At 37.9% G+C, this 23,780-nt stretch overlaps 1 protein-coding gene across 1 annotated transcript; it reads right to left on the reverse strand.

The window, feature by feature from the left end:
* Window positions 1–371: 371 nt before the first annotated feature.
* Window positions 372–22,688, reverse strand: LOC103703022 (phospho-N-acetylmuramoyl-pentapeptide-transferase homolog). Its single transcript, XM_008785715.4, has 8 exons — window positions 22,351–22,688; window positions 22,158–22,232; window positions 21,714–21,946; window positions 19,594–20,044; window positions 19,398–19,462; window positions 17,602–17,795; window positions 4,044–4,252; window positions 372–906 (listed from the first exon to the last, which is right to left on the reverse strand). Exons 1-8 carry the CDS (start codon window positions 22,477–22,479, stop codon window positions 727–729), a joined length of 1,536 nt encoding a protein of 511 aa, XP_008783937.1. The 5' UTR covers window positions 22,480–22,688; the 3' UTR covers window positions 372–726.
* Between the last annotated feature and the right edge of the window lie 1,092 nt (window positions 22,689–23,780).

Genomic DNA, 23,780 nt, shown 5'->3' on the forward strand with positions numbered 1-23,780 from the left:
TGTGTCCAACATAATGTCAACCGACTCAGAAACAATTCAGCATCAATCACAACTACAAGTCTACAATTTTTGTCAAAAATCTCGACATCTTTTTTTCTGTCAAAACAACTAAAACCATGCCAAAGAGCGCCCAGTTGCTTCTTTGGTTGATGTACTGATTGTCAAAACAACTGAACCATGCAAAGAGAGCTCTCAGCTGCTTCATAGGTTGATGTACTAGCATGGCAGTTGGAACCCGAAACACAGCAATTTACATTGCCCAATTATTTGGCAAAAACGAGTCTAGCCAAACATATCTTGAAATAAAAGACTGTTCTTGAAAGGAAAAAGGTTCAACATGGGAAACAAAAAACATGGCCCAAATCTGAGTGTGATGGATAAGGCGCATCTAAAGCTTGATTTGATACACTGCAGTACCAGAATCTATACGGTATGCTATCACAACCTAATAGCTAAAAGCTTCAAAAGCTACAATTCACGTCGTCTCGCATACTGTCACAATGCGAGGAAGTTTGCCTTTCAATATTCCAGGTGTCAAGCTTTTTAACTGAGAAAGCATGCATGGAAGTATGAATACAGCAAGAGTCACGATTTGATAACCCAACCAATGAATGATAATGGTGCAGTAAACAAAAAGCCATGTGTTGAATGCACTCAGATGAAATCATGAGATTCTGATAATAAGCAAAAGACACAAGAATAAGTAGATATGGAAGCTTTGCAAATTCAAGCTGAAATAAGACCAACATATCCAGCGAATAAAGCCAAGATGGATGATATCATGTATGCGCCAGCAACAATGAACGGTCCCTTTAGCCCAAATAATTTCAAGCGGTGATGCAAGGGTGCCATCCTAAAAAAACGTCTAGTTCCATACATGTGTCTTGTTGCCATCATGAAGAAAACCTAATAATATACAAAAACAGCATTCTCAGATTAAAGAAACAGAAAGGAACATGTTTAAAAACAGATGACTGAGATGATTAATGTACAGTAATGATAAAACAAACAAAAAAGGTATCAGAGGATGAAAGATAATCACAAGCAATTCCCATCATATTGTCAATTTTAAAATTCTAAAGGCAACAACTATTTCATTTATAAAATTATGACAAGTTTTTGTGAAGGGTCAATGGTATGCTACTAATACAACCTAGAAAAATAGTTAAACTCTGGTCTCCAAGACAGGCTTGCAGAACCAACAATATTTAACAATAACATCCATATGCCAGGCCTGCAGAGCAACAGCATATAAACCACAATTGCTTAACTTGTTATATTTTTAAATGGCTCCATCATGTGCAAATATTATAAAAAAAAAAACCTCCTGTACCGTTGACTGAACCAAAGAAAAAGAGGCCCCCTAGATGACTAAAACAACGATCACTATTCTCCAGTTTGACTAGAAAACACCTGATGTCTCTTGCATGAAAACCCTATCTAGCCCATATAATAAAAATGCCTTATGAAAGTAAGGAACACAGTTATATATATTTATTCTAGAAATTAGGGGGCACACCCTCAAACCACACAACTTAAGAAGTACGCGAAGTACACCATTTCTCCATAATTTGTCGGTCATTGCTATTTTTGAGTGCACTAAGGCTCAGTTTGGCATTGCTCTTGGTAGTAGAGCTTTTTCTAATAGAGCTTTGAGTAGTAAAGCTTTTAATAGAAAGCTGGTTGCTGTCTACTAACCACATTTCTGCAATGCTATGAATCTTTTAAATTTGTTTGGTACCCAAATTGAGAAAATGCTTTTAGTAACAGAAAATAACTATAAAGAACATTGCATAGTGCTTTCAATTATTCAACTCTTTGTACTAACAAAACTGTTATTATAAAATATTCTTAATTTATAAATTATTTATTTTAATTTTTAAATCTAAACGATTTAATAAATAATAATATTATTTTCTATAAATTATTATAATATTTTAATTATTATTATATTAAATAATAATAATTAAAATATTATTATATACTATATTATATTACATTGTACTTTGATATTATACAATATTATAAATATAATATATTATATTACAAGAACATTATATTATAGTATTACAATATTACATTATATTAATTGTAATGTAGTTATACTAACATTTTACCATTACAAATTACAATATAATATAATATTTATTATATTATATCATGATACATTATAACATTATTATAAAATATAATGTACTGTATTATACTAAATTGCTAATCATATCATTTTTGAGGGATCCCTCATCTTGATGATTCCAGGCTTCCCGGACTTGTAACAGACGGCTAGGAACAAGAAGAGGAGCTATAATAATATTTTATTATAATATTATTATAACAATATTATAACATTTTTAATATAATATTAATATAATATAATAATAATATATCACATTATATTATATTATTGTATAGTGTAGTATATCATCATATTTATTATGAATTATCATGGATATTTTCACCTTGCAAAATATTTATTAAAATGGAAACAACTTCTCCACGCATCTCAACTAGAGTTTTTGCCCAAAATCCCCAAATCAGAGCTTTTCCTAAAAATTTTTGCAGTTTTTAGAGGAGCAAGAAAGTTATTTCAAAATTTTTACCAAACACTTCAAAATCATCCAAAAGAGCTTTTAGCCCTTCAAGAAGCCCTTTTTGGCTAATGCTAAAAGAGACTTAAGTTACAACAATTGGAACATGATAATTCCGTCATTAGCTATGGCCATAGTTCCTTTTTAACTTTGTTTTCCTTTCTCCTCCTGACACAAAGGCAATGAAGGACAAACCCATGAAAACTACATACTCCAATAATAGCGGAAGAAGGCATCACAAATTGTAACTCTTGGCCCACCACATCAATGTAGAGGACCCACTCAAATACCAGTGCTTCTAACCATAACCACTTAAATACGAGGGTAGCAGATGCTGTTGCCACATGATGCACCTTGACCAATTGATGCAAACCATCCATTGCAATTATTAATCTTAATCAAATGGGAAGATATACCAAACAAACTTCAAGGAGACATGACTGCCTCAATATCTGAATTATTTGGACAAATCCGATGCTTATATGTTCATATACCAAATCCATTGTTATTACAGTTTTCCAATTTTGCATGACAAATGTGATAGAAAGAACACATAGATATCTGTGAATTATGTCCTATCAACATGTCATCATTCATAGATCTATGTAGGTATGTATGTCTGGGTGCTGTCATCATTCATAGAACATTGCAAACATTACACCCATTGTCAAATCCAGTGAACAAAATTGTTATAAACCATTTGATACGATCTATAATATCTAAAATGGCTATACAAAAAAAATCCCGCAAGTTTTGAACACTTCTTGCTTATACATCAAGGCATCCAAAAACCAACACATGCTATTGTGCCACTGTAACCATGAATTTGGGAGTCGATGTATAGGCAAGATATCTCCAAAACATGTAATTGAGTTTGTAATCATATCTAATGATTCTACTTTTATAGTCACTAAATTTGATTGTGAATGTAAAGTCCTCTCTTTACACCCTATACACCCATATACACTTTCCTGAAAATTAGATAACATGATGTGAAATATACACTTCTTTAGCAACAGCACATATTTTGAGGTACAAGAGAACTAACATGCTGATAATACCATAACTGTGAAGTTGCAAATCTCCCCAACCTCCTTGATAGGAGCCCCATGATGGTGCATGCTAGTCTAGAAACAAACACTACATTGTCCATAGTTGTAAAATTGCCGGTATGAACGTTGGTTATGAACGTGTGAGGTGTTATGCAGGTACTAAACAATGGACCATAAAACCTCTTCCAGTCAATGTACACCTTAAAGAAACGACAGTGGAGTTAAAAGTCTGGGAAATCACTTTTAAATCATTTTCCTTCCACAATTGTGACAATTATTGATGAACCAAATGAAATCAACACAATGGAGCCCAATGAAACCCAAAGATTCAGGTCTTAATCCAACATATTGAAAGAATCTACTGGTAACTAAGAAATAAAAAATTTGGGATAGGGGATCATACCTGCACCATGACCAACAACAATTCCAGGACAAAAACACCGGATGATATAAGCAAAGGGAAAAACATTCCTGTGCAAGCAGCAATTGCAGCAAGTGCTCCACCAAGAGCCAAGGATCCAATTCCACCCATATATACGGAAGCCTTATACCTGTTGTGGACAAGAAAGCCAATGCAGGCTCCTGCCATTGATGCTCCAAAAATAGCCAGTTCTGTTCCAATTCGGAAGGGGAAAAAAAGCCAAAGAATCAGACGCTAGAACATAGTTTTAAAAAGTCCAAATTCTTAGCTATAGCATACACTAGATTAAATGATATAATATTAGATAATGCTGGAGGCAGTAATGACAAGCATAAACTCTAACCATGGTTTCCAAATATCAGATTTGACAACTTACTCTGCAATACAAGATAAAACTCTTGTACTGCAACATGAGAAAATCTTTAAACTCCATTATTATCATTGTACTTGTACATGTGACCATACATGCAAATTGGCTTTTCTTCAATTCAAAGCAGGCTTTTCTTTTGTAAGTAAAAAAAATAAAAATAAACAAATAAACACCCCTCAGAGTCATGGTATGCTGTACCGATCGGTACCGGTCGGTACCGAACGTACCGTACCCATACCGATGGGTACCGGTATTGGTACGCCAATGTCGGTACGCCTAGCGTACCGCATACCGTACCGTACCGACACTCGGTATGCCTATACTAGTGCGGCACCGGTACAAGGTTCGGTACCGGTACGGCGAACCTTGCCTCAGACCGTATATCATTGCTTAGGCTCTGATGACTTATTCATGAAGGCCAAATTAAAGCATAGAAAAAATCATCACACAAGATCATGGACCAACAGGTTATTAAACAAGCATTCATGAATGAAAAAGAAAATTCAGATAGCAGTTTCTAAATCTCAAGGAAGCTGCATTATGTAGGGGCATTATCATCTTCATAGCATGTCTATCATAACAGGAGACATTTTCTCAACATTTGCCCTCTCTCTCTCTACGTGCGCACGCGACTCATTATTTGCATGAGCATATTTTATTATCGTAGAAATAAGATCTTCAATATAATCTAATCTGAGGTTGTGGATCTTTGATCATCCACTATAGAAAAATCATCCCCTTCACAAAAAGTCTATTCCAAGGTTTGTCGTCTCGGTACTGGATCCTGTACCAATGCCCCACTGGCACAGTGTCGGTACGGTGCGGTACGATACAAATATTTTTTACCGTACTGAATGTTGGTACGCCATCCGTACAGAATATCGGTACCGAACCGGTACGGTACGATACGCTCAGTACCGTCCAGTTCGGGCCAATACGGCATACCATGCTCTGGCTGATAATACAACTATGGAGGGGGCATCCGAATATGCCGGCAGCAAAATCTAACCTGTAAGATTCTCCAGACTGCATAGGGTAGTAGCCACCAAAAAATGCCTCATACGCACCATATCCATATCTGTATCCGTATGGATCAAAGGTTGCCTGTGGTTGCGGCTAATAGGATCCGGTATATGTCAGAACTTAATACGTCTATAAATCTTTCTCCACGTGCAAGGTCATCTGCAGCTACATCGTATCCTCTTGAATGACTTCAAAGAGTCTGTCTCCTATATGTAAATGTATCCTCACGGGCTCTACCAGATCGTGCACCATAATCCCTATTCTGTGTAGCATGCGTAAACTGAAACTCGTCGGTGAATTGAAGACCACCCTACGACTGTTTCAAAAATGATGGTCTCCTGTCCTCCACTTTCTCTCTGGCCGATAGATCCATGACCACCAGAACTGCTGCTCCTGATCTCTGAATGAGTGAACTGACTCCTCGATACTCTCTATTAGGGTTGCAAGTGCTTTTTGTTTTTCTTTTTTGGCGTGCCGGGCAGCTATCTTCTTATCCTTCGTGCCCCTCTCTGTCTGGCTGTGGGGATGATGTATGTCGCCCTCCTGACTGAGTTGATTGGGTAGCGTAGTGAGCTCGTCTAAGAATCTCTCGATCATATCTCTGAGAGAATATTTTGGGCAAGGAGTCATATGATGATTGGCTCTCCTGTGATTGTGGCTGATCAGCTGAAAGAATGCGTAGAATATTGCTCTCAGCCTATTGTCCTGCATCAACCCTAGCCTCACTGGCTATGAAACCGGCCGGTTATAGAGGCGATTCTCGCTAATCAAGCTCAGACTCCTGCTGCTGGCTCCTAAGCCATTCGACCATAATATTATCCTCATCATCTATGAAAGCACTATGGATCGGATCTGTATACTTGAGCTTCACTTTCTCCTAAATGAACTTCAGCCTCAACCTCAGATTGTAGTGAACATATACTAGTTGCGCTCCCAACCACTCGAGGAGACCGTTTGAAAGAGAATTCAGATAGCTAGCCGCTTAAAATTTTTCGCGGATAGCCCAAAATAAATCCACCATTGAGCTAAAAAATATTGAAAAAATTACATACAAAATAATACCATATTAGTAACCATCTAAAGCCAGATAAATGTCCTCCTGATATGTAACATACTTGGATTCATACTTTTCTTACTTACGATAGTTGACGAGACTCCAAAGTTGTCGTCCTCTCTAAATATTTTAGTCCGTAAAAAAGAGTTGTATTGTATTATGTTAATAATAAAAGATGTCAGTTAACTTACACATGTCACTTAAGTTAACTTACCTCTTCTAGACATAGGATCGTGACTTTTGGATCCGGCTCCATCTTTGTAATCACATTATGTAGAACGGCCAAAAGTTCGTCATCCATATCGATTCCAGATACGCTGTACTAAAGCCGAGGGTTTAGATAGTATGCCACACATAGAGTTCATTATTGTCTTAGTAAAATTGTACAAATACAAGAGCAATTTAATTTTTAATGTTTTTGCTTACATGCTAGATGCAAGTTCCTATCCATCTGGTAGTCTCACCACCGCTCAATGATATCGATATACTCGTGGGGATGCGTCGGATCTGCCTCCATGATCTGAGTCTTTGCCTTCTCTATCATGTGACAGTCTATCTAAAGGTACCTCTCGCTGTCCACTGCTCAAGCACTTCATACAATGGTCTGATAGCCTTTACTATCGCAGTGGCCCGCTGCCAGAATATCTGCTTAGTCACCAAATCCTCAACGCTGCTTCCTTCAGTGCCGGTCCTTGCATATCTACTTTTCTGCCGCTCGAGATTGGCAAACATTTGACGTAGGATTGCTTCTTCTCAAGAAGGCTATTAAGTGTAATGGAATTGGTAGCAAGCTGTGTGACTCCTGCTCTCAAGATCTCTCCCTGCATACCTCCTCATTAGTGAAAGAGCCTACATATGGTTATAAAAATACTTAGTGATGGTTTGGGTTGACTTTACTGTCTGTTGCATCCTACAAATCTTCGCAATGTCCATCAATATGAGGTCGATAATATATGCAGCACAGTCCAGAAAATGTGGTCGTCGCTCCATCAAGATCTCTCCAGTGGCTTTATATTGTGGCCTATCATCAATGATGACCTGCATGGCATTCTCCTCTCCTATCTGATCAATCACTTTCTTTATCAGTTTGAGGATATACGCGGCGGCGTCTACCTGATCAGAAGCATTACCAATTTGTGAAAGAAAGCCTTTGTATCACAATGTCACAAAGTTGAGCTCCGCCTGGTAGAACCAGTTCAACCATCACACAACACCATCAGTTCATATGTGGGCCACTTATTCTTGTAGGAGGCAATTCATTTCTCTACCTCCTTATTACTATCAAGAAGTTCACTGTAAATGTCTTTCGGGCTTGAAGGATCTATACCGAGATTAACAGCCTGTATGGCAGAAATGACAGATCTATAGTACGTATTATCTGCCACATTCATTGGAATGTGGCTGAAGTGAAATCATGATTCAATAGCTCGCTACATATCCTTCTTCTTATCCTTTTTCAGCATTGAGTCAACCTTCTGCTTCTTCGAATCTTTGTCAGAAAAGGCATGTGAATCTAAATCATGGATTGCTCCTCCAGGTGAAATATCTTTGGATGACTTCTTTTTACTACCAAAAGCCTCCAACATAGATGCAATCCGGCCACTGCCTTTGCTAACGACCTTCCTGACTAAGAAGGTCCTTCTGAACTTTGGATCTGCCCTGCTGCTCGCAGAACCGGAGCCTGACTCGTAGTACGAAGGCCCAAATCGAGCCCTATACCTAGCTACCTCATCCTGTTGTCACTAATCATTCAGGCTCACATGCATAGCAGCTTGGATCTGTGCCTCGTCATCTGTAATATATGCCTCCTCTGACTTTTTAGAGTGATAGAAAGATGGCTCTGCCGCTCGACAGTCCACCTCCGCCTTTTCATGGCAACCCTCTCCTTCGCTGGTTTGAAATAAGTGAAATGCTTCTTCATCAGCTGTCGAGCCTCCTCTAGGCATTTTCGGCGCATAGATACATCGAAATAACCACCATCTAATTGTTGCTTCAACCTGATTATTCCTTCTTTCTTAAACTCTGTATTGCACCAGTTGCACTTTTAATAGTACCGACCCGAGAGCATTTGCCTATGATTGCAGCTAATGTCATGCTCTAGCTTCTTTTTTTTATGGCTCTATTCTTGCATGTTTATCAAATACGTCATTTTATCAATTATTTAAAAATAGCAAAATTTTGTTATGACGAAGATAATTTTTTTACCTTAAAAAAATACATCCAATTTATATAATACATAATACTAATTTTTATATTTCTTTATTTATTTTTAATAATTTTTAAATTAAAAAAATATATTTAAATTTTATAAATTTAGAAAATATGATTTTTAGCTCAAAAATTGCTTCTGAATTATGTAATACATACTACTAATTTGTCATAATTTTTGAATTATTTATATATATTTAATTATTTTTAAATTTAAAATAATTTTTAAATATTAATATTTCAAAAAATTAATTTCAGCTCAGATCCATGTGGAACTCAAAAATGGCTGCTATATATATTTTTTCTAGGTTCTTGAGTATGCATCAAAGGCTACTTATTTCTCAATTTTTTCTAAATTTAGGCCTAGGCCATTATGCGAATAATCCTGTCGAAACTTGAATGAATAGACCAAATTTTTATGGGGAGTAGGTTGCATGCCCCTAAATATGTTTCTGATTTTACATTTTTTTTAATTTTTATTTATTTTAAAAAATTCTATTTTTTCATCCAAAAATATATTTTTAATTTTTTAAAATTATATATAATCCAAAAATTAAAATTTTTTATGTCATTGTGTAAATTGTCCATAGATCTACAACATATAATAAAATCAAGCCCAAATCAAAATTTTGGCCTGACCTTCCCATATTTTGCAATTTTCGAGCTATTTTTCCATGCCCTCAAAAAAAGAAGAGGGAATAAGATAGAGTGGGAAGCACACTCTGTTTTGGCTTGAATTGAATTTTTCTTTTGAATTGCTGAAGCGGCATGTTTTTTGAGTGGTTGGGATGTGGAAGCGGTAGAAATCTCTCCGCCGCTTTCATTTGCTGTTGGAAAGGCCTTCTCGGGCCTTTTTTTTTGCTAAAATAATAATAAAAAAAGGTTAGAGATAATAACGAAACCCTACTCCAAGCTGGAATATCTCATGTTGATAAGATGGACAATTTGGGCTTTATACTGGAGCCCAATTCTACAGGAGCTTCATCAGTCACAAGCCCTAAATATCCACATTCTCTTCGTCCCTACAATGCTACTGAACCATTAGCTAGGTAGTGTCACTCTGAAACTTTCCACAGTTATAACTACAACAATTATCTTATTTCTTGGCAGTTCTCGGGCCTTTCCAACTTCAATTAAAGCATCAGACAAGTCCATAGTGAGAGGCCCAGTTCGGAACCGAGTTGACTCGGTGCGCACTGGCTGGTTTGCACCGAGTTTGAACTGAACTGGCCGATTCTGGTCGGTTCCAGGCCATTTCGCACCGGTTTCGGTCGGTTCGGGAACAATTCTAGCCGGTTTTGGTACAAATTCCGGCCTGTTCGGGGCCAAAAACAAAAATAAGCGAACCGACCCGGTTTCACACCAAGTCGGCTAGGCACTTTCCGAACCGAGCTGAACGACCTTGTGACATTGACACTGAATTGGGCCATATACAGTGTGAATTTCACTAAAATCTAGTCCAGTTCTTAAAACATTGATCCACATAACATGTTCTAATTTATCTAAATCTAATCTCCATAAGAGATCTCATGTTACATCATGATTCTGGGTTTTCACGACACAAGCACAAACATAGATGGTCACCTCTATAAACCTTGAGTACGCACATCAATATCCTTATTGCCATTTTTAAGCTGAACATCCATTACTGTACATAATCAATTAATAATATTAACTTCATCTCTTCACACATAAAGCGCACCACCTAGTCATATGGTCTCCTTTACAGATAAAATCTGCCTACATTTACAGATAGTCACTAGAAAAATTAGTCATCCATAGCCATGGAGCAATCTTACAATGTCATAAGATTGAATTCATCATAAATATCAACCACACAGATCTAATTCTTCTGGTCTCTTGGACCAAGGCCTCCTCTTAGAGCCTGCTGCATAGTCTCCAATGCATCACCGACACAATATCACAACAGGCATACTGTAAGGTAGTAGTTTAGACAACGGTAGGGTGACATGGAACCAAATAGCTGCAGAGCTAATTTATGTTCAAATATGAAGTAAATGTGTCAAAGTTTCAACATGATACGGATCTTGACAGAATAGACAGCAAAAGATTGTTATAATCTCTTTAACCGAATGAAGAGAAAGTTGAGGAAAAAACTGAGACAAGAAGCAAAATAGTTTTAATTCTGCATCAATGTCTGAGCTAAAGCAGTAATCCTCATTTAAAAACATTAGTAGACTTTTTATCTTTCCCAAATAATGCTAATAGAAGCCAGCCCTATCTGCGATACATGAAGAAGAGAAGGCCCCAACCCAGAAGGACACATGAATGTCCTAAAGGACATAAAGAGGCATGGACATCCTTTCCTTCATTCTCTCTTGTCAAATAGTCTGTCCTTTAGTAAGCCTCAGTCACCAATAAGAGGCTGATGTGGCATAAGTTCTGATCCTATAACTTTAAACTCAATGAAACAGTACAAATGAAGCCATATATTCGTATACCATCATCTAAACAAGAAAACTGATGCATACACCCCTACAACTCGTAAACAATAGCCTCGAAACCCTATGAACATTGGTTACAGCAAAACATGACTCAAAACTAAAATACGGATGCACCCAGAGTTTTTTGCTTCACCTTTTACACATGATATTCCCTCTTCACCAACCTTAAGCATAAAAAAGTAAAAACCAGAATAAATCACCTACCTGCTTCTCTTCTTCCCAATCAATACCTCATGATATAGCTCTTTCATGTGCCCTACCAACTTCGTTAAGACTTATCTACAAGTCAACCCTATGAGACAACATGATCAAAGAGTCTTCCTCGCCAAAGATGCAACTTGTTCAGACATCAAATTTTAATGCAGACAAGGCAAGCATCCTCCCATGATGATAAGAATTTCCTTTGATATCACACATTAAACAATATATTGGAAGCAAATAAGAAAATAGAATTAGTGAAAGGGCTGGGCTCTCACCTCCATCTCAATCAATTATATGGAGTAAGAGAATCTCAACTGAGCCTCGCCATAGAGAAGAAACCTAGAATCTAAGCAAGCTATGGAGTCCCTATAGTAAAAGTTAATTAATTCATTTCTAACTCCAAACCTAACATTTCTAACAGCAGACATGCTAAATGCATATAAGGGGGCGTTTGGTATGGGGTGATCAGCCCAAGATCAAGGGTGATGGAGGTGGAGGTGATGAGATCACCGCGTTTGGTTGCACCACGGTGATCCTACGTGGCGGTGATCCTAAATCACCTCTACTTCTCAAATCACCCCCCAACCCAGTGATGGGATACCCGTCCTTGAGGTCGGGAATCCAAGATCACCCTATGGGGGTGATCCTAAGTTGATAATTATAGACCAAAATACCCCTCAACCAATTTTTATCTTGAGTCGTTACCTCTTCCCTATCTTTGCTCCGATCTCTTCCATCTCTCTGCCCTCCTTTCCAGCGAGCGTCAAAGGAGTCGGAAGGCATTCAGTGGCGACTTCCGGCGGAGATCCGAGAGGCCTCAAAGATTCAGGCATATACTCTCTGCTCTCCATCGTGTTCTTGTTTTTTTTTTTTTGACTGAATTGATCTGTAAAAAAGAAAGGAAGCTCCCCCTTGATGGAAGGGAGGTGGAGAGTTTCCTGGCCTGTAGAGGGGAGGGGGGGAGGAGAGGGAGGCTTTCTAAGCCTGACCAAAAGGAAGCAAAGGCCCCATATAAAACGAGAACAAGAGCTGCCTACGGGTCTTCCCCCTTGATGGAAGGGAGGTGGAGAGTTTCCTGGCCTGCAGAGGGGAGGGGGGAGGGGGGGTGGAGGAGAGGGAGGCTTTCAAAGCCTGACCAAAAGGAAGCAAAGGCCCCACATAAAACGGGAACAGGAGCTGCCTACAAGTCTTCCCCCTTAATGGAAGGGAGGTGGAGAGTTTCCTGGCCTGCAGGGGGGGAGAGGAGAGGGAGGCTCCTTACCTGATCCAGTGTGAGGCAAAGGCCCCATATAAAATGGGAATAGGAGCTGGCTACGAGTCTTCCCCCTTGATGGAAGGGAGGTGGAGAGTTTCCTGGCCTGCAGAGGGGTTGAATAGTTGTTGTGCTGTGATGTTGCAGTTGCTGCTTGAGTACTCGAAGGGGAGATGGTGGGACGAGATTTTTATTAGTTAGATGGAGTAAATTTCTCATAATGCCCTTGCCAGTGAATAGTTGTGCTATGAATTTATGCTAACCTTTGATTCATAAAATCGTTGTAAGGGATCTACTTAATTCCCAGCCTTGTCTTGACTATGATGATGTCCATTTATAAAATATGAACTGATTTATAATTTCATCTAATAGTTGAACATGTCAAAAAATTATGTAGATAGTTAAAGACATGAAAAAAGCTGACAAGAATATAAACTTGTAGGTATATATGCTTTACTACATAGCCGCATTTTTTTTAAGTGGTCAATGTTTCATTATAGTTCTGTATTATTAGAGAATTTGTGTCTGGATCCTTTTTTTCCTCCTCTCTATGGCTACTTGTTGGTTATTGTACCATGCCTGTGAATTTGTCCCTTTCCGGACAAATTCTTTCCTTCACCTTGACCATGAAGTGCCATGGGATAACCTATTCCTATTCTGGTCTTGCTTGACATGGTAAAGATAAGTTCATAGATAAGTTCCTTATGTGGTTTTCTTTTGAGATTAAAAGAAAGCTTGCCATGTAAAATTAAATTGTTTGCATTATTGTTTGTAGTAATGGCTCGATTTCCAAAGTCAAGGCATTTGCAGTTACTTGGTGTCTTACTTTTTCGAATGAAAATGATGGAGCACATATACTTCAGCATACAATTTCTTACTACTCTCATATTTAGGAATCAATATAATTTGAGATTAAGATGGAAAATGGATTTAGTTAAAAGGCAGGACATAAGTTCTATGAATTTGGGTAAAATTGTGTTTGATAGTGACTTAGCCTCTGTTGAAAATATACGGATGGATAAGAGAGCCTTTCACAAATTGTCATTTACTAAAAACACAAGGAAGACTCAAATTCTCTAAAAACATGGATGTAGAGGAAATGGTTGCCATAATTTTACATATAATTTCACATGATGTGAAGAATAGGATAATTAAGAGACAAGTCGCCCGTTCTAGCGAGACAATAAGTAGACAATTTCATGTTGTTCTCAACTCTGTGCTACGTCTCCATTCCATGTTGTTACCAAAACCCGAAGCTGTGATGGAGAACTGTACAGATGAGAGGTGGAAGTGGTTCAACGTACTCTTTACCACTACTTTTAGTTGTATCAATTAAATTATACTACTAAACTAAATAAACTATCTTATAAATGTAGAACTGCCTCAGAGCACTTGATGGAACATACATAAAGGTCAATGTAGAGGAGATCGACAAGCCTAGGTATCGAAGCCGCAAGGGTGAGATTGCTACTAATGTCCTTAGTGTTTGTACTCGAGACATCCAATTCATTTATGTATTGCCTAGGTGGGAGGGATCAGCTACTGATTCTCGAGTGCTTCGAGATGCCATTTTGAGGAGAAATGGCTTAAAGGTGCCCCAAGGTAAGTAAAAAAATGATAAATAGAATAGCCAAATTCTCATACCAAGTGATGCATTACTTATTTTGAAAGTAATTATCATATTTTACAATATACAGGTATTATTATCTATGTGATGCTGGATACGCAAATGCTGAAGGCCTTTTGGCTCCTTATAGAGGACAAAGATACCATTTGAATGAGTGGAGACAGAGTCAACAACCCACAAATGCTCATGAGAACTTTAACATGAAACACTCTCGGGCTAGGAATGTTATAGAGAGGTGCTTTGGGTTGCTAAAAGGAAGATGGGCAATTCTAAGGTCTAAGTCATTTTACTCTGTAAAAACCCAATGTAGAATCATTAGTGCTTGTCTTCTTCACAACTTTATCAGAGAAGAAATGCCTATTGACCCAATGGACATCGAGGTTGTTGAGAATGTCACTAGCTCACAAGAGGAAGAAGTTAGTGATAGGATAACCTATGTAAAGACAAGTGATGCTTGGGCTGCTTTCAGGGAGAATTTGGCGAATGATATGTTCGAGCAATGGATGAATAGTCGAAATGCATAGGCTAATATGTTTAATAAAATTTTTATTTGTACTTGAACAATTTTTTTCTGTTATTTTTGTAATGTCATCATCTATTTTGCTGTTGTTTTATCTATTATGTACAATTACTTGTGTCCAATGTGTGCAATATATTATTCTTTCTGTCTAATTTTTAGGATGGAAGAACAACTTTTTTAAGAAAATAAAAAAGCAAATACAAGAGCAGACAGAACTACTTCCTTGAAAAGAATTTGGACAAAGACTGAAGATGCAAAGCTGGTTGAGTGCCTTATTGAGGTAGTGAATGCTGGTGGTTGGAAGGGTGATAATGGCACATTTAAGCCACGATTTCACTAGCATTTGGAGAGAATGATGAAAAAAAGCTTTCTGGTTGTGGACTGAGAAGAAATCCACACATTGAAAATTATGTGAAGTTACTAAAAAAGCAATACAATGCAATTGCAGAAATGTTAGGACCAAACTGCTCGGGATTTGGATGAAATGATAGAGAGAAATGTGTGGTGGCAGACAAAGATGTTTATGACCTATGGATGAAGGTATTATATAAATATATGCTTTCTAAGTTTGCTTTCAACTTATGCATTTTCAATATAATTCTTCACTTGTTTGTATCTCTAAAATTGTTTAATAATTTTTGTTTTGTGTTGACAGAGTCATCCCCATGCAGCTGGCCTGAGAAACAAGCCTTTCCCTTATTATGAAGACTTGTCAATTGTGTTTGGTAAGGATAGAGCAAATGGGGAGGGTGCAGAGGATCCAGCTGATGCTTGTGAACAAATTGAGAAAGAGGAGGAAGCTTTAGGTGATATTATGAGTTTGGGAGATGATATGGATGCTGAGGGAGGTTCTCCGAATGCAATAGATTCACCGCCATCTATTTGCCAACCTACAGGCGTTGGTACTAGTACTGCAACAATTGGCAAGAAAAAAGGAGGCTTAGCAAGTAAAAAGAGAAAGCACAATGATACTATCATAGAGAACTTGGTCACTGACGTGGGAAAGATAAGCAGTGCATGTGAAGGGAGTAAGGAAGACTTCAAGAAAATTGCAAACTTTTTTGAGAAGGGGCAAAGTGATGAGAGGCGTATGGCTTTGTTTGAGGAGATTATGAAGATTGAAGATTTGAGTGAGGATGATATGTAGATTGCTGGCGAGGTCATTAGCAAAGATAAGATCAAAATTGACTTCTTTTTTACCCTGCCTCAACAGTTCAAGAAAAGATATGTGCTAAAGCAATTAGAGGGCGGTCCATATAAACCCTCATTTGACTTTGATCCAGTGTGATGCTACCTAGACCTCCTCACAGTTATACTTTAGATGTTTGTGGATTTGGTGGAGTTTTGATGTTTATGGCTTTTTATTGATTTGGGTGTTACAATTCTTAGTGTTATCAGTATATATGCTGCTGTTTTGCCTTTTCTATCTAAATTATATCGAGGACATTGAACCATTCCCCTTTCTTTTCTCATGATCAAATGGAAATTATGTGCTGCAACAGCTCATCTTGGAATTTTGCAATACCAAAATTGGCAGCATATTGCATTAAGGATAATTGGTCACACTGGAAATATGTGGCATTTCGCTAGATCGCTTGGATATTGCTGATTGTCCATAAGTAATTTGTCTCTTTTGGTCATTGCCGATTCTGCATTCTTAGTGTTAGCAGTATATATGCTGCTGTTTTGCCTTTTCTATCTAAATTATATCCAGGACATTGAACCATTCCCCTCTCTTTTCTCATGATCAAATGGAAATTATGTGTTGCAACAGCTCATCTTGGAATTTTGCAGTACCAAAATTGGCGGCATATTGCATTAAGGATAATTGGTCACACAGAAAATATGTGGCATTTCGCTAGATCGCTTGGTCATTGTCTCTATAGTAAAATTTATTAGCATGAATGGTCGTTAAAGAATCAAAAAGTTTTATAGGGGAATAAGCAGAAGAAACTTATTAAGGGCTACTAAAAGTAGAATATGTGACAAAATTACGGAGCTATTATAGGAATTAGCATATTGACTTACATTTTTAATTTATGAGAATTAAAAACACATAAAAAATCTAACTAAGATATATCAAGGGTATTTGTGGTATTATGTGGTCGGTGATCTTGGATCCCCGTACCATACCAAATAAGTTACTCATGGATCCCCAGGGATTTTTAATCACTGGACCATGGCCAACCAAACACAGTAATCTTAGATCACTGGGGATCAAATCACCCCAATATTCGGATCACTGGGGATCTTAGATCACCGTGGTGATCCTGTTGGGGTTACCAAACGCCCCCTAAAGGTTTCCCATAGCCATCATGAATTGAACTTGGAAAAATGGCCTAATGTAAGTTATATACAAGCATAAAACTTTGACGCAACTCCAATGATAAAATAAGTCAAAATTAATATCAAAAAAGGCACATGCAATTTATACCCATCTTTCTGTATAGGTGTTTTCCTTTTTTCATGACTTGTGACAGTACCTACACAATTAATGCTCTGTTAAGATAGAGTGCATCAGTTTCCCAGAAGATTCCTAAAAATTTCCATAATTTATTGCAAGAACAAAAAGAATAATGGAATGATTGACCACTTGAAGTAGTTAGCTAAAAAAACATTTATAAAGATGTAGTTGAAATTCCATCTCTCAAAAAAAATCCATGACAAAGGACCCAATATCTAGAAAACAGATAAGCTGATAATACAACGATTGGCAAGATAAGATGAAAATACAATCAATTTTAAAGCATGTTTTGGTCTTCCAAATATCATATCAAATGCTAGTCAAATAAATAATACGGACAAGTTAACAATACTGACTTGGACAAATTGGGAGAACAGCAATAGACATCCCTATAAATGCCAAGGCAGCAACCCCTCCAGCCAAGCCATCCAGTCCATCAATTGACTTCACTCCACTCCCCATAGCAACAAAACTAAATGCCGTCAAGACTATATAGAACTTCTCCATACAGACAAGGCCATGTGGTGGAGGAAGAGGAACCAACAATTTCCTTTATGGCCAATTGGGAAGCAGTAAATAAATAAATAAATAAGTCCATATGAAAACTTTCACATAATAACTTGCAAGTTGGAATATCATTACATCCACCATCAATAGGAATGGCAACGGGTAGGGTTGGGTCATGTTCAAGCAACATTATCATCCTATATCAAGCCCATATGAATCTAACCGAACTCGACCAATTTTCCAATAGGTCAAGTATGGCTGATGCAAAATCGATCAGGGATCAACTCGGCTAAGTTGAACCCAACCTTTTTGTCCAGCTTTTAGGAAGTGGTTGCCAATGCAATAAGAAAACCAAGCGGTGAGAGACGAGGATTGGTGGTGTGGCAACCACAACAACAACTGGCAGTCGGCGGTCATAAATGACATCAAGGAGGCTAATTAAGCATGAGATGGCTGAATCAAGTAATGGGTAAGCCAAATGTGCATCAGGGTGGTCAGATGATATGTATCAAACTAGTTGAATTTGGTGATGAGGTGGCTAGATATGAGTTGGTGGGTTGGATCCAATGATGGGGTAGCTAGATTTCAACTGAGGTGGCAATATTTGGTGAGGAAGATCCATTGGCACATTACATACTTAGATTATGGCTCTTACACTTTTACATATGATTCAGATATATACCCTCAGCCATCATATCCTTAGAGGTAGACTCCTACAAAGTATCCATCTTTATATGGATATGTTCCAGAGTTGCAGTATGGTGATGCCTCACATTACCCTAAGTAAGGATGGCTAGTCTTTTATCTGACATACTATCAGGAGATTTATCCTGACAGTACCAAGAGTAACAGGGATGAGCTTAATATCCAAGTTGGCATCATAATCAAGGACCTAATCATGAACAAGACCAAGAGGTGTACAAGCGCAAATAGATATTCCACATGGAATTAGTAGAGAGTTTGATATATTAATTTTAAACTCGTGAATGTATTTTGTGTAATATTGAAATATGGTTTATAAAACAGTCTTCCGATAAATATATTTCTATTTACATAGTTTTTGATCTTAGAGTGTGCTAGGGCCAACTTACCTTAAATATATTACTTTTGGAGTTCAAATGTGTTTTAAAAAATAGTATAACTTCTTAGATAAATTAAGGAAAAAAAACAAAAAGGGGCATCCCAAGCAATTTTCAAGATTTTTGACTAGGAGAGCTACTAGGACGAGGCAAGATGCCAAGCATTCCTATTTCTTAAGTAAAAAAATTGAAAAAAAGGCATCCCAAGCAAGTATTAAGATGCTTGACTAGGATGGCCATCAGGACAGGCAGGAAGCAGGGCGTCCCATTCAGTGGGAAAACTGAGATGCCCCATCCGGCAGTATTTAAATCCTTTTTTGTTACCATTATCATATTTGCAATAGATATTAACCCTTAAGTTTCTCAAGCCCATGCCTCAACATTATGTGCTTGAGATAATTAAAGCATGTTGTGAAAGACTATTTTATTTGTAAAAGCTGATTTACTTCCGTAAATTGTATATATTGATAATTAATAAGACCAAAGACAATGACATGTTCAGACCATTAATCAGTAGCACGTTACCAGCCACAAGTGTTGATCAGATTGGTTATGAGAAGCTATACATGCTGTATGGTGTTGATATGTTTGCTGAATCCAACCAAATTGAAAACCATGTCCCAACAGCTACCTGTTAACAACACCATAGAAACTATTGACAGTTTTTATTTGCATGTATAAATTTATGCAAAGGGCATCAACTAGTTCGACAGTGTGAATGTGTGTGTGTGTGTGTGTGAGAGAGAGAGAGAGATGCCTTACCTGTAAAAAGAATTTAAGCCATTGTGGCAGTCCATAATTGGGATTCTTGATCCAACTCAAAGTGTCTTCAAGCAACCCAATTACTGCACATGCAACAGTTGCTACCACTGCTCCATTTATTGGAGTGGAGTTGAGACCAGCAATGCCTCTTGCAACTACAATGCCTATTGGAAGAAAAAATAAGCCACCCATTGTTGGAGTAGCCCTCTTATAGAAATCTGTCATACGCCTTTCTTTCCTAAGTATCAGACGAATCTTCATGCTCTCAGCTATAGGGACATATAAACATCCAGCACATGCGGATAAAACTGCTGATAATGAAAAAGGGTGCGTCAAATAAAAGGGTTTCAGAGGAAGTCTAACAATCTTCCAAGAACACCAGTCGACGAATAAAAGAAATGAGATTAAGAAGGCTATTAATCCCATCGTAATCATGACTCCTAGCTGAGTCCTGGCATCAAAAGTACAAAATCAAGTCAGTAATCATTTAATAGATATGTCACTATTTGCCTTAATTATTCCCGATGACAGTACAGTGAATGTAAAATGTGTTCCAAATATTGGTGCTTGCATAGTGCTCTATTCACCAAAATATGGAGCATGGTTCCAAAAGGCAATAGAGCAATCACTATTTAGACTAGCACCAAAATACTAGTATTTGTTCCATGTAGCAAATTCTGGTTACTTGGTCATAAAAATACTGAATTGGGTACCGTGATTTAACAACTCTGATAGACTAATAATATTTCAACAAAAGAGAGAAAAGAAATAAAAAAATGTGTCCAGATTATCCTACCAAAACACATGTTAAAAGAAGCCCAGATGCATGAAATGAAAACAAGAGTATAGTTACTGGCAAATATTCCATGTATGCCTATCTTCTTTCTCTAAATATTAACCATAACATAGTCTTATCTTTAACAATAAATCATTACGTCTGATTCTGGCCTGTTTTAGCAAATTAATTAAAAAATACACCTAAATGATGAGCTAAAATAGTTCAAACGGAAGCAAATAGAAAAGCCATTACATTTTTGTTTAGGGCCAAGTTGGCACTATACCCAGTAAATCTAAATTTCAGTCACTGAGGAATCGGATCTTTTTTCAATGGAAATGCTCTATTAACAGATTATTTTCCCTTTCAATTTTACATTATTGGAAGCTATTGATTGGGGCGCATGCAGCTTAATTGATCAAGCGATTTGGACTTTATTTCAAAAAGTAATGTGCCATTACATTTTTGTTTAGGGCCAAGTTGGCACTGTACCCTGTAAATCTGAATCTCAGTCACTGAGGAATCGGATCTCTTTTCAATGGAAATGTTCTATTAACAGATTATTTTCCCTTTCAATTTTATATTATTGGAAGCTATTGATTGGGCCATATGCAGCTTAATTGATCAAGCGATTTGGACTTTATTTCAAAAAGTAATGTGCTGGGATATGTGGAAAAGGAAAGACACAGGATATGGCTGAGGACAAATGGGTTTGGGTGGAAAGAACTCTCACAAAAATAAAAAGTGCTCAGAATTATCACTTCTCAAAGCTGGAAAAATGATATTCCAAGAATCTCTTCTAATGAAAGTTCAAATAATTAGAGATAATTTAGCATTATACGACTGCTTAAAGACGATAGAAGAGTATTTCTACACCTACATGCACAATACGGAACCAATGGAAGAACTAATAAGCAGAGGCAAAGAACTCAAGATGTTAAGAGCGGTAAGTTAATATTTTCAAATTTTAAAATGACTTCATGAACATACCCATCAAACTTCTTATAAATTTCATCATGTTTGTTGGGTTGCTTGGAAAATGGCATATCTCTTGCTAGAGAGGAAACAGAGAGTTCTTTGAGGGGTCATCTTCACCTTGACTAATAATTTCTTTCCATAAGGGAACAGAGGCTCCATTACATTATTTTTGTTACATAAATACCAAAACTTAACCTAACATAAATATTTTTACACAAATAGTCTACAGTGTGAGCAATAAATCCAAACAGGAGATCCTATTTCATGGTCAGCAGAGCACGGCAGCCAAACTTTGAAAAACTCTAAACATTTAAACCAAAACAAAGCTCAAAATACACCAAGGAGCTATAAACTGCCAGGTTTTCACCTTTTCTTCCTCCGTCCTTTATGAATGGTAGCAAACCGGTGGGCAGCAACTGTCAGTGCACCATCAGATGTTTCCAAATGATCCCTGCTCGTCGGCAAGTCAATATCCCCAGTGAGGTTCAGAAAAAGATCGGTATCACTATCCTCACCCTCGCTCGAAGACAACATGTAAGAAGAAGATCCTTCAGAAATATCATCACCCTCTTCGAAAAGTGAGGGAATCGCCACAGAATCCTGCGCCATAAAACAGAATACGAACGAACCATGTCAAGGGGAAAATGCGCCCTGGATTTAGTTTCTAAACAGTTGGTGTTTGTTCAAACACCAAAAGAAAAGGATTTTTCTTAAACCATCAGGTAACAGTCACTTCAAGAAAGATCCAAGAAAGATGAAACCAAATAGAAAAGGAAAACAATCACGAAATTATCAAGAAAATGGCAAGAACCTCATCCATGGCCGCGACGGAAAGGAAAAAATGTCTGGGATCGCATCTCCATCTAACAACTCCAAATCGAGATGACTACATACACGAAAAAATTAACAGTTCCCGCATCAAGAACGCAACCTTCTCACCGATATCAACGAAAACCAATCGAAGATCACGAAAGAAACATATACGGGACGCAAAAGATGCGGACCTTCACATGGGAAGCGGATCGAAGAGCGATGGCAGAGTAGATCAGTGTTCTCGTCGCGGCTGGAAAAGAGGGCTTCAAGGCTCGTTGAAACCCTAGACAGACAAGATAGGGGCTCGCAGAAGAAGACATGACAGCGAGTGAGGAGGAGGAGGAGGAGGAGGAGGAGACGAGGCTTTTGGGAACGGAAAAGCGGTCACATGTTTCGTCGTAGGAGAGGGACTCCCGTCGCTCGGGACGTCCAAAAGTTCATTCTTGGAGACGAATACCAACCGATGGGCTCTGTTCCGACGAACCGTCCCGTCTCATTCTATGACGATGGGGGAGAGGGACATCGTTCCTGGCTCGGCTCACCACGTAGTAAAGCTTAGGACATCTTTACCGTGGCCCGCGGCACACGAAGGATTTCGATTCGATGGCTAATGACGTGAGCCGGCCGTTGGTTCCAGCGGGTCGGCCCGTCTTGACCGGGTCGTGATCGGGGGCGTTTGTTTTCAGATAAGTGTCAGAATATACTTAATAGAGGGGGTCACTACCGTATTCCTGATACAATGTAATGGATGGCAGATGTATCTTGACTTATGATTTTATTTTTTTTTGGCTGGGATTTTGACATGTGAGTTAAAAAATTATAGGTGTCCATTGACGCTTGAAAGTTGACGTAAATTAACCGAAGGATATCAGCTCGATGGCTTATGATGTGAGCCGGCCATTAGTTCTAGTGAATCGGCATGTTTTGCATGTGTCCCTGAAACGAAACTCGGGACAGCGTGGGAGGAGATCATCTATGCCAGACAAGTGCTCGAGACAGGGAACATCATTCTAGAGGGCGATTCAGTAGAGATCATTGAGTGGATTTTACAGGTGGGGCCGAGGAAGGCAGACCATTCCCTTCTAGTCGACATCTGGAGGCTATTGAGAGAGTGTGATACCTTATAGATTACGCATGTCTACCGAAAGACGAACAGAGCTGAAAATTGGATCGTCTTCTTTACTGCTCACCACTGTGGTGAGATTTTCTGGATTCGCTATGTATCTGTTCTTCTACATCTGTGGTGTATTCTTTCTCTGAATTCTCATGATAATATTCATACGAAATTAGTGTGAGCCGCCGATGTACCAAAAAATAAATCGGCATTTTTTTGACCAGGTTGTGATCAAAGTTGACATGCTGGGCGGTGAAAAGACTATTACCACTATCGTGCACGACACATTGACGGATTTGAGATTCCTGTTTAGAAATTTGTATCAGAATACAATTAATGGATGAGAGTTGCAACTGAATTAGAGATGGCCAGGTTCATGACATAATGTAATGGATGGAAGATATATCAAATTGCCCTGAGAGTTTTGACTTATGATTTTTCTTTGGCTGAGATTTTGACATTTGAGTTATAAAAAAAAAAACAGATGTGTATATTGACACTTAAAAG

Source organism: Phoenix dactylifera, chromosome 8 (genome assembly GCF_009389715.1).
Source record: "Phoenix dactylifera cultivar Barhee BC4 chromosome 8, palm_55x_up_171113_PBpolish2nd_filt_p, whole genome shotgun sequence".
NCBI classification, from domain to species: Eukaryota; Viridiplantae; Streptophyta; class Magnoliopsida; order Arecales; family Arecaceae; genus Phoenix; species Phoenix dactylifera.

Bases quoted from the DNA above. Each gene is read 5' to 3' on its own strand.
- LOC103703022 (XM_008785715.4), bottom strand. From the start codon at position 22,479: ATGTCTTCTTCTGCGAGCCCCTATCTTGTCTGTCTAGGGTTTCAACGA. The intron at 20,045-21,713 runs GTGAAAACCTGG...TTTTGATGCCAG, and splicing joins AAAGGACGGAGGAAGAAAAG to GACTCAGCTAGGAGTCATGA. The intron at 4,253-17,601 runs GTCAGTATTGTT...GAATTGGAACAG, and splicing joins TGTTCTCCCAATTTGTCCAA to AACTGGCTATTTTTGGAGCA.